This window comes from Pseudophryne corroboree, chromosome 3, assembly GCF_028390025.1.
Source record: "Pseudophryne corroboree isolate aPseCor3 chromosome 3, aPseCor3.hap2, whole genome shotgun sequence".
Classification (NCBI taxonomy): Eukaryota; Metazoa; Chordata; class Amphibia; order Anura; family Myobatrachidae; genus Pseudophryne; species Pseudophryne corroboree.
The window spans coordinates 471,223,531-471,236,382 of record NC_086446.1 but is presented as its reverse complement, the minus strand read 5'-3'; the positions used below and the strand labels follow the sequence as shown (position 1 = coordinate 471,236,382).

Sequence of the window (12,852 nt, the reverse complement as noted above, 5' to 3'; positions counted from 1 at the left end):
GACACAAACACCGGGCCCATCTAGGAGTGGCACTGCAGTGTCACGCAGGATGTCCCTTCCAAAAAACCCTCCCCAAACAGCACATGACGCAAAGAAAAAAAGAGGCGCAATGAGGTAGCTGTGTGAGTAAGATTAGCGACCCTAGTGGCCGACACAAACACCGGGCCCATCTAGGAGTGGCACTGCAGTGTCACGCAGGATGTCCCTTCCAAAAAACCCTCCCCAAACAGCACATGACGCAAAGAAAAAAAGAGGCGCAATGAGGTAGCTGACTGTGTGAGTAAGATTAGCGACCCTAGTGGCCGACACAAACACCGGGCCCATTTAGGAGTGGCACTGCAGTGTCACGCAGGATGTCCCTTCCAAAAAACCCTCCCCAATCAGCACATGATGCAAAGAAAAAGGTTAGGTGGTATACAATTATGGACGGACTGCCTGCCGAGTGCAGACACAGAGGTAGCCACAGCCGTGAACTACCGTACTGTACTGTGTCTGCTGCTAATATAGACTGGTTGATAAAGAGATGTCGTAGTAGTATGTATGTATAAAGAAGAAAAAAAAAACACGGTTAGGTGGTATACAATTATGGACGGACTGCCTGCCGAGTGCAGACACAGAGGTAGCCACAGCCGTGAACTACCGTACTGTGTCTGCTGCGACTGGATGATAAATGATATAAAAAATATATATATATCACTACTGCAGCCGGACAGGTATATATTATATATTATATAATGACGGACCTGCTGGACACTGTCTGTCAGCAGAATGAGTTTTATTTTTATAGAATAAAAAAAACAACAACACACAAGTGAAGTCACACGACGAGTGTTTAACTTTTTCAGGCAATCACAATATAAGTATACTACTAACTATACTGGTGGTCAGTGTGGTCAGGTCACTGGTCAGTCACACTGGCAGTGGCACTCCTGCAGCAAAAGTGTGCACTGTTTAATTTTAATATAATATTATGTACTCCTGGCTCCTGCTATAACCTATAACTGGCACTGCAGTGCTCCCCAGTCTCCCCCACAATTATAAGCTGTGTGAGCTGAGCAGTCAGACAGATATATAATATATATAGATGATGCAGCACACTGGGCTGAGCCTGAGCAGTGCACACAGATATGGTATGTGACTGAGTCACTGTGTGTATCGCTTTTTTCAGGCAGAGAACGGATATATTAAATAAACTGCACTGTCTGGTGGTCACTCACTAGTAAACTCTCTGCACTCTCTACACTTCTACAGTACTCCTCCTAGTCCTAAGCTCCAGTAAATCTCTCTCTCTTATAATCTAAATGGAGAGGACGCCAGCCACGTCCTCTCACTATCAATCTCAATGCACGTGTGAAAATGGCGGCGACGCGCGGCTCCTTATATAGAATCCGAGTCTCGCGAGAATCCGACAGCGTCATGATGACGTTCGGGCGCGCTCGGGTTAACCGAGCAAGGCGGGAGGATCCGAGTCTGCTCGGACCCGTGAAAAAAACCATGAAGTTCGGGCGGGTTCGGATTCAGAGAAACCGAACCCGCTCATCTCTAATTTTTGCGCGCGCCTACAGCGCGCACTGCCCCTGTTTTGCATGCAGGGGTGGGGCTCCGATGCCGTTTCTTGCACACAGTGCTAAAATGTCTAGTTACGGCACTGTTGCTAGGTATCCATTTCTCTGGCCCTGAGCAGGTCCCCCTCACCAGATCCTCTCCAGGGGTGAGGGGGTGGACTTGGATGGGATGTGGGGGGGAGGGGAGGGGGGCAAAGCATTTTGTCGCACCTGGGCCCACCGCTCGCTAGTTCCGCCACTGATTCACGGTACACCTTGAATCACTTGGGTGACACCGAGGGTGAAGGTCACACTATATATGAAATTATTACACTAGGAGGCGCCTATTCTCACTTTTATTTTTCATATACTTAACAATGTTTATTTTTAAATAAGGTATACTGTAAAGCCTTAGTTTATTACTGTAATAATTTGGAATGAAGTGAAGTGGTCAACCTTTCTTTTGATTCTGGAATATGGCAACAATAATAATATTTCTTCAGGGTTTTTCTAATCAGTTCTTCAAATAATGAATCAATGGGAGAAATGTAATGAACAGCAAATTCTCAAAGCCCCACTGTTTTGGCAATTTATGTGGCAGGATCTAAAGGTACGATTTTATTAAAGGCAAAACACATCAGATTCCAACAGTGACAATTGTAAAAAAAACTGATATTACAACAGAGAGAATTACAATTTGCAGTTCATTAATTTTCCACCAATACTGTTTGGAGGTCTGCTTGCTATATGACAAATATGTATTATATCTAGCATTTTAATTAATCAACAGAGAGATCAGATGACTTATTAAAATGTGGGAAATTGTTTCTCAATTTAGAATTACACAAGCTCTTCATTCCTACCACACAGATGATACTCCTCAAATATATTCATTGTAAACACATCAAAGAAGTGGATATCGCGGCTAGTGGTGGCTACAGCAATTTTGTGCACATTGGGCAAGTACACTGCATCAGTAGCCCAAGACTTAAATCTCCTCTTCCCAGTCTGTGACTCCAGGGGATCAACTGTGATCTGCAAGGAGAAGAGGATAAGTGGTCTTATGTCTTTCTGCAGTGAGTATGCAAAGTTCGATTGGACTGTCTATACTAACTCTAAATACAGGATGACAGACTCCAACATAGTTCTATAAAGTTCAATAGAGCCCTACAGTGTCTTACATAGTCCAACAAGGCCTACAAAGCCCAAAACAGCCTTACACAGTACAACATATTTTTACATCATCCAAAAGGGTACTACAGTTTAATATAGCATTGCATAGTCAAAAGGAACGCGCGAGGTCCCACTGTATTTTAAACACCAACACTGGGCTCTTTGGCTACTTCTGGTTTAAAAAATATGAGGATAAAAGATGTAGGGGTCCCCTGTATTTTTAAAACCAGCACCATGCTCCACTAGCCAGGAAGGTGATGCCACTTCCAGGAAGCATGCTTATATTTTTACCCTGGCTGTAACATTAACCCCCCTAACTGGTCAGTCCTGGCCCGGTATTCCTGGGAGAGTTGGGACACCTCAATAAAGGAGTCCACCCCCTCCAGGCACCCATGGCCAGGGCTGAAGCCCGGGGCTCTCCCCGCACCTTCCGGCTGTGGGTGCTAAGTTGATAGTCCACTAGTTTAGTTTAGAGTTGTAAAAAATATATTGTCTTCTACAGGAGGGAATACTTCCAGCCTAGTGGTGGTTGACCGACTCAAGAGCCCATGAATGGTGGTGGTGGTGGGGCACACCTTTTTTTTTTGTACACTGTAAACACATTTTAACAGAGATGCCTGATATGTGCAGACCTCTTTGAACACGCTGCTGAGGGGGACATCTATTCTAGAAGTACATTTTGATCCGAGTTTAAACAATTCATGGGTGTGTTTGCAGAAATGATTTTAGGTAAATTCCCACGTTTCAGTGTTGTCTATGGTAATTAGATAAGAGTTTGGCCAATGGTGTATTTGATCGTATGCCCATGTCTACCCGTGTTTTGTATTTCAATTTCAACTAACGCTCCCAAGTTTGTTCTTTAGTTAATTGCTGATTAAAAAATGCCCAACTTGGGCAAACACAGACTTTAGTAAATTTACCCCTAACAGTCTTACATACTGTAGTTCAACCTCATCCTGCATAACAATTCGTTATGCAAATATAACAATAATTATCAAGAATACTATATTAAAAGCTTGTCAGCAACATAAATTTAATATAGCACAGTGTAACCCTACCCTCAATACCTTGAACGAGAGCTATCTATGTATTCTATTAAGGGAAGGTTACCTAATAGTTGTGCCTCCACTCAAGCTATGTGTAGTATTTAACTACCGTTAAGGCTTGCTTGAGTAAGCCTGATCTATATCCTTAGGGGATGATTCCCGTATATCATAGATATATTATCTAATATACCTGTCTCTTTCTTCCAGGATCTTCAGATCAACTTCCAGACGGACCAGACACACATGGCAAGTATAACACTTTAATGACCAGTACCAAATGGATTAAGTATACATTAACATTTAATCAATTACACATTCCCCTTTAAGTCATTAATCCATGCTAACCCCCTGTCAATTAGGCCTATACACAGTACCTGCATGCAATACAACAAATCCTTTTTCTTTTCAATACCTTTGACAATACCTTTGGAGCGTGACAATACGTGGAGCGTGACGAAACGCGTTAGGACTCCGCCTCCAGCTCACCTCTACTCCGGTGTCATTACTAATACACCATTTGCATTGCTCCGGTACGAGTGCTTCCAAGCTTCCTACTACCGCTGGCCGCGGCTCTATAACACAACGCTGGCAATACCCTTTATACCCGGGTTATCATCTGCATCTCCATCACGCTGCACAGCGCAAGTGGGCACTGCAGGACATCAGGTCGAGGACGCTCGGCCCATCGCCAGCCCACAGGAGAGGTAAAACAGTCACCTTGAACCAGGTGGTTTGAAATAAATAATACTCTGGGATCACAGTCCCTCATATAATTGCCAGCTGTTATACGTTCTTTTACTTAGCCAGCTACATTCCGGGACTGCATTCACTTCTCCATTTGCCGGCTATTTGCACAGCATTCATCGGTGTTATATCAACTATGGACATCTTCTTCATTCATCATTAATATGAACTTATGCTTATCTGATGTCTAGATACAGAATATACAGAGGTGTTTTATAACCCATTTTCTTTAGGTTTTACATGCAGTTTTCATTTCTATATTTTATTTTTGATTTATAATATTAATAAATTTGTATCAATTTTGAATTGTTGGCTCTCATCGTTTTATATATTTCCTGGAATTCAGCGCTTTCCGTTTTTTCTTCTTTCCGTCTCTTAGGATGAGTCTATATTAAATATATCTGCAAGAGATGGTTTCTCTTATCATAGTCACAGCGAGCTCAAATCCTTTAACTTTAAAACTAATAGTCTCTTACGTGTCAGTCCTGCTTACGGGTTCACGAATATACATATAACACAGTTGTATTAAAGTGCCACAAGCTAGTCCTTGAATCGGGATGATATTCTAATCCTTTGTGGCTAAGAGGCTTTAACATTCATCCAATGTCACTGTAGTATGGCTACCTTTAATGTCCTTGACTCTAATTCTGCTAATTCAGGGGCATAAATACACACATTAGGTGGCAGCTTTAGGGTGTTACTTTCTATTTAGCGCTGCGGAACAATGTCTCTGGCTCTCCTTTGACTGATGTGATGCTGATATATGGGGGAGCTTTAAAACTATTTATGAAGCGTTAAACAGTTCAAGTTTCACTCCACTCCTCCTGTTATATATATATATGTATATATCCAGTGCTTTCTACCTTCTCCTTAGCACTATGATTAAGCCATACATGGAACTGTAATTATAGGTCACTCTGACTACTGTGACCCATTACTATCCTCCTGCTTAATAGCCATTATTGCGGCCTAGCCCTGGAGTCCTTAGTCCCAATATGAAATTGACTATGTACCATTTAATATTTTTTATTTCTTTATATTCACAATATCCTCAGTAAATCATCACACTCAGTAATTTGATCTTTTATCTACACTATCTCATTTACCTATTATATTTTATTTCTAATCCTCTACAACAATATTTTTTTAGTATATATATATTTTTTTAGTATATATACTTTTTTAGTTTATTTCCTATTTCTTTCAGAAATGTTACATATTATTATTATTATTTTTCATTTAATTTCATTATTTACATAACCTTTAATCATATCTTCAATTATTATATTTTCATTTGTTATTTATTTTTGTCCTTTTTTCCGTTAATTTTACTCATCCTTTTTTTATATATTTATTTACTAACTGAACTAGAAAAATCAGCAATAAGGACTATCTTTCCCTATTCTTTGTGCTGAATTAGTGAAATTCTCAGACTACATCACACATGGAAACCAATGATTTAATTACTCTCTCATTGGTTGATCGAACTGTCATTCATTACTTTAGCTTGATGGTGATTGGGTCACTACCATTTAAAATCTCCATGAAGGGGTATACCAGTCAGGCAGATGGTGATCAAGCCCGCTGTTAGGGTGAAACGTACGTTCCTGTTCTTACGCGTCACATGACGCAACTTCCGGAATCCCGAGATACGTCACTGGGCCCGGACTTCGGCACTGACGGAGACACCAGCCGCAGCTGCTGCACATGGGGACATCTCATCCCCACTAGGTATTTCAGTGCACTCTCATCACCTGCACGGCGGCTCCTGTGAACTCTGCGCTGACCACGGTTAACAGGGTTGCAGGGCGCCGCAGCGGGTGACAGATGATACACTTCTTTCTTTCTTCAGCCCGTTACCGCCGGACCGGCTCTCTCACCTCTCATTCACTGTGTGCTTGCACACATATGGGAAGGCAGCAGAAGTCAGTTAGACATATGGGACGGGCCTCTGTACTATCTACAGCAGGAGATGATTTAGATATTTCACAACGCTAAAGAAAATGATCAGTATTCTCCATATTACATGTCTTTGAGCTATAATTGTTTGAAAATCCAATTCTGTCAATTTATATCTGCATCAGTCACAGAGAGACTTCAATCTCACTGTTACTCCTTCTTGCTGCAACTAAAATATTACTATATCTTACTAAAGTGAACTGTCATAACCTTGTGGAGTGTTTAACTCCTAATGTGTATGGCATAATTATATTCTATGACCATTCTTACAGGGAGATCGACATCATTCAGTTACTTACCTGTTTTCTGTTTTTGGTTATTATCTGATATTTCCAATGTAACTAGCAATACAAAGTCTGAGATTCTGATTCACAAAGACTGTTTTGACGGTTTCTATTTTCATCAGAAACAGCAATTAATTGCAAAAAACAGATACATGTTTCTCTCATTTACAGGTACCTGGGAACATCTCCTTGCTGCGAAATCATTAATGTTTACAGCATATCTTTTTCTCCAACAGGAGTGACATACATAAACACTATGTGACTGTGTGAGATATTGTTAGAATTAGCTGCTTTTGGTGGTTTTATGTGTAACCACCAACACTTAGACATCATATGATCTTGATACTTTTTTACAGGTACTTGGGAACATCTCCTTGCTGCGAAATCATTAATTTTTACAGCATATCTTTTTCTCCAACAGGAGTTACATACATAAACACTATGTGACTGTGTGAGATATTGTTAGAATTAGCGGCTTTTGGTGGTTTTATGTGTAACCACCAACACTTAGACATCATATGATCTTGATACTTTTTTATGAGCCGCAGGCCGGGTGTCCCGCTAGGAAATTCTGACGTGCCGTTGGGTCAGAATAAGATTATTATTTTTCTTGACCTTATTTTTCAAAATTGTAAGAGACTATATTTTCACCCATGGGCGACCCGCATTTTGGGGCCTGATTAATTAGGATAAAGAAACTCTCAGTTTTTTGAGTATATTTACTGCATTCTGAACCTAATTACTTTTTATACATATTTAAAAAATTATATTTGAAAAAAATTATGTTTGGGAAAGGTTGAATACTATATTCATTTAAATTGATTAAATAAAAGTTATATTTTAAATCATAATAATTAAATAAGAGTGCCCCCACAAAGAGGTTTACTTCTAGGTTCCCTGATCTCTTTCAAGGAACAACCTTCTCTTGTGTATGTACCATAGTCACCTATGGCTTGCTGTGCTTAGTGTAGGGGTAATATAAATGGCTGGATTATACACTCACACTTCTACGATCTAGTGATGCTGCTGCAGGATGCTCCCCCGACTCCTCCCTTACACTTACAGCCACACAGAATGAAGCCTCTGCTGCTGGTCCTGGCTTCTTTGTTGTGGCTGTCAGAGTCTGTGCCGGTAATAGGTAGGAAGGAACCCTCTCTGTCTCCCTGTCACCGGTGCGCCCTTCCAATACTGCTGGGTGAGTTGACTAGCGCTGATGCCGGGTTCTATGAACAGTGCTGAGTCTCAATGCTGCTGTCACCACCTTTACAGTAAGGAAGCCCTGTTCTGGCTACATACACTAAGCCCCCTCCGGCCGCCGCAATGTATACCGCTCAGCTCTAATGCGGGCGACGGCCGGAGCAGCAAAAACTATGTCCTCTCACCAAGGGATATGCAGTCTCTCTCCCAGCTACACTCACAGCACCTCTCCACCCCTCTCTAGTAGTCACATGACCCACTCTGAGGTGATGCCCTGCCCACTGGCAATCACCCCACTAGGTGATTGACAGTTAGGAGCACAAGGACATTAACCCTTTAGATACACTGTGAAACCATAAAATAAGCCTTAATTGTATTCACCACTACATTTACATCAATGTACATACAATTACATATATGTGAACTGTATTATTTACCTCAAAACATGCATACAGTATTACAACATCCATTAACTTTTATATGAATAATATATATGCTTATACTCCATTTTAGTCACCATATTATAACTACCTCAGTATAAGTGTTGTTTAAACCCTAAATCAGGGTTACATTTCTCCCCCTGGTGCATTGTCACTGTTTAACATCTTTAGGTGCCAATGCACCATCTACCTTACTCACTATGCTAAAATAGTATCTATTCATTCACATCCATTAGCAAGCCACCTCATCTCAACCATTTTAACTGTTGGCCAAATAGGGAGGGATGGAACTACATAGCCTTCATGCCTCCCAGGGATAGTGTTCTCTGATCGTGCTGGTTTCCCTTGCTCTTCTACACCTGATTTATTGACTTCTTTTAGTACTGGACTTCGGATGGAAGATTTAAGAGATTGTGCTAGGGTAAAGTTATCATGTACCTCACTACGATTGTCACTGAGACTAGTTTCTTTCTCTGACGAAGCTTCTAAAGTTATCAAGTCTTTAGCATCTGAATTTTCCATTTCTTGATCCTGGTACTGATTTACTCTACCATTGAATCTCGAGAGAGGTCGGTAATGTAAGGTTGTAGAAGGATGACATGGAGCTGGATCTCTCCCTTGCCTTTGTTCTGAATATGCACTTCCTCCATCAACCGCTTTTTCTCGTGGTTGATAACAATAACTGTATGATCCTCGTCGGTTTGGAGCAAATCGACTCCCTTTCACTGGTACTCCACCTATGCCAGTCACATTTGCTGCATGTACACCCTTTTCCCCTTCCAACACTTCAAATTCTACTTTCTCTCCATCTCCTACACTGTACAACAGTTTTAGGGGGTTATTCTTCGTTATGGATGTCCAATGTACAAATATGTCTTCTCCGGTGTCATGCCTTTTAATGAAGCCATAGCCTTTCTTCACATGGAACCATATTACTGTGCCAGTCATTTTAAGAGACATATACTGTGTCCCTTTACTATCAACTTTATTCATAGAAGATTGCCTCAGCAATATACCATCCACTACCTCAGTCTGTAATGCTATGTCCTTAGTATCCGGTCGCATAGAAAATTCATGGATACGGTCTTCAGGACAGTTGTTTAGGAAGTTGGCATCCTTGAGTATTTTATTCTCAGATTCTAGCTGAGACAGTCTTTCTTTCATTTCATTCAGACAAATATGATCCTCCTTTTCAGTTTCTTTACCCACTTCCAATAATTCATACAACTCAGTTATTTTTGATTCCAGAGAATGAATATTGTCTTCCTGCTGCTGGTACATTATCAACTTTTGTTGCTCCTGATCCACTCTGGTTTGTCTTTCATCAGAAGCCATGGTTTCCATCTCTCTCTGTATAAACCAAAGTTCTCTTTCAAGCTCTTTGTTCCTCTCATCAATTTTGGTGTTAAACATCTGTTCTTCTTTTAGCTTCCATCGGGTTTCATCTAGAACCTCCAACAACTGATAAATATGTTTAGACCTGTCCAGTGCTATATGTCTTATCACCTCTATCGGGGTCTGTAGATCCACTGGGCTATCTCTTCTTGTTGGTTCCTCATGGAAGTTGAAAACAGGGAAAGCAGGTCCTTCTGTTGATCTTTTGGCAGAGCTAATACTAATTGTCCATGTTTCTTATAATCCTCAACTATTTGCTTTAGCACAGTCTCTAATTTCTGTGTACCTACATCTATCTTCACTTCCCCTGGAACTCTCTCTTTCAGTGGTAGAACATTCTTATCTCCTATCATTCCATAATCCATGTTAGCGACCAAAGTATGAGCAAGGTTGTCACTAACACCTCCCTCACTATCCTTTAGGTGGGGATCAAGTCTGACTTTCTTGTCCTTTGATTTTTTCTTTCTCTTCTCCAACTCTACAGGGACATCTAATATTTTTTCATTTTTCACACCTAGGTTATTTACAAAAGTTCCCACAAACTTGCATGTCACCTCTTCCTTTAAGCCTGGTCCCTTATGGTACTCTTGTTTGTCCATACTTTTACATTCTCTATTGGCTTCAACTCTCCCAACTGATACAGCAATGGCTTTATGTCCAACCTTCTCCCTGTTCCTTTGCTTCTTTCCCATATTTGTATTTTATTTTTTAGGGATGTGAGGACTTTATCAATAATAATTAATGGCAGCTGACACTTGTGGTGTAACAGGGCCTGAGTGTAACTTCTATCTCAGCAGTGCCTCCATATGTAACCCTACCCTCAATACCTTGAACGAGAGCTATCTATGTATTCTATTAAGGGAAGGTTACCTAATAGTTGTGCCTCCACTCAAGCTATGTGTAGTATTTAACTACCGTTAAGGCTTGCTTGAGTAAGCCTGATCTATATCCTTAGGGGATGATTCCCGTATATCATAGATATATTATCTAATATACCTGTCTCTTTCTTCCAGGATCTTCAGATCAACTTCCAGACGGACCAGACACACATGGCAAGTATAACACTTTAATGACCAGTACCAAATGGATTAAGTATACATTAACATTTCATCAATTACACATTCCCCTTTAAGTCATTAATCCATGCTAACCCCCTGTCAATTAGGCCTATACACAGTACCTGCATGCAATACAACAAATCCTTTTTCTTTTCAAGACACCCTTAGGTGTTAGAGTGACCCGGGTACTCTTAATATGATAGTGCACTATAAGGGCCCATAAACTTCCTAAAAATAACAGCCGTAAATACAGAATGTCTGACACTATGTTTTAGTATCAACTATCAGTTCTCCCTTCAGTTAAAGAGAAAGATGTTTGGCTCAGTCTACTTATGGTAGCGATTACTTTCTCCTATAAGGTTACTTATAGTTCCTCCTTGGCAGATAACAGAAAGTATCTATTTAGCTCATAGATAGTAACATCAACAGTTGATTACCAAGGAATCTGTATCCTTTCCTCAGTAAAAATGTTACCGTAGTTGTCCAGTATTAAACTAAACTCCTAAGAAGCTGGTATGATAAACCTTTGTTATGCTGCGTCCTTGTGTCCATTTGAAGTAGCTGATGCTTTCTATATTTCAGAGCATATATAGCTTTTCGATTCCTGTATGCCTCAAATTATTGTTGTCTCTTAGGATGAGTCTATATTAAATATATCTGCAAGAGATGGTTTCTCTTATCATAGTCACAGCGAGCTCAAATCCTTTAACTTTAAAACTAATAGTCTCTTACGTGTCAGTCCTTCTTACGGGTTCACGAATATACATATAACACAGTTGTATTAAAGTGCCACAAGCTAGTCCTTGAATCGGGATGATATTCTAATCCTTTGTGGCTAAGAGGCTTTAACATTCATCCAATGTCACTGTAGTATGGCTACCTTTAATGTCCTTGACTCTAATTCTGCTAATTCAGGGGCATAAATACACACATTAGGTGGCAGCTTTAGGGTGTTACTTTCTATTTAGCGCTGCGGAACAATGTCTCTGGCTCACCTTTGACTGATGTGATGCTGATATATGGGGGAGCTTTAAAACTATTTATGAAGCGTTAAACAGTTCAAGTTTCACTCCACTCCTCCTGTTATATATATATATATATCCAGTGCTTTCTACCTTCTCCTTAGCACTATGATTAAGCCATACATGGAACTGTAATTATAGGTCACTCTGACTACTGTGACCCATTACTATCCTCCTGCTTAATAGCCATTATTGCGGCCTAGCCCTGGAGTCCTTAGTCCCAATATGAAATTGACTATGTACCATAGTCACCTATGGCTTGCTGTGCTTAGTGTAGGGGTAATATAAATGGCTGGATTATACACTCACACTTCTACGATCTAGTGATGCTGCTGCAGGATGCTCCCCCGACTCCTCCCTTACACTTACAGCCACACAGAATGAAGCCTCTGCTGCTGGTCCTGGCTTCTTTGTTGTGGCTGTCAGAGTCTGTGCCGGTAATAGGTAGGAAGGAACCCTCTCTGTCTCCCTGTCACCGGTGCGCCCTTCCAATACTGCTGGGTGAGTTGACTAGCGCTGATGCCGGGTTCTATGAACAGTGCTGAGTCTCAATGCTGCTGTCACCACCTTTACAGTAAGGAAGCCCTGTTCTGGCTACATACACTAAGCCCCCTCCGGCCGTCGCAATGTATACCGCTCAGCTCTAATGCGGGCGACGGCCGGAGCAGCAAAAACTATGTCCTCTCACCAAGGGATATGCAGTCTCTCTCCCAGCTACACTCACAGCACCTCTCCACCCCTCTCTAGTAGTCACATGACCCACTCTGAGGTGATGCCCCGCCCACTGGCAATCACCCCACTAGGTGATTGACAGTTAGGAGCACAAGGACATTAACCCTTTAGATACACTGTGAAACCATAAAATAAGCCTTAATTGTATTCACCACTACATTTACATCAATGTACATACAATTACATATATGTGAACTATATTATTTACCTCAAAACATGCATACAGTATTACAACATCCATTAACTTTTATATGAATA

General features: G+C 40.9%; 1 protein-coding gene across 1 annotated transcript in view; it reads right to left on the bottom strand.

Annotated features, from left to right (window-relative positions):
* LOC135056050 (WD repeat-containing protein on Y chromosome-like) overlaps positions 1 to 12,852 on the bottom strand; it is a 242,493-nt gene that overhangs the window by 186,869 nt on the left and 42,772 nt on the right. Inside the window, exon 5 of the mRNA XM_063960774.1 lies at positions 2,408 to 2,579. Coding sequence (XP_063816844.1) covers positions 2,408 to 2,579 — 172 coding nt within the window. The remainder of the gene's footprint in view (positions 1 to 2,407; positions 2,580 to 12,852) is intronic.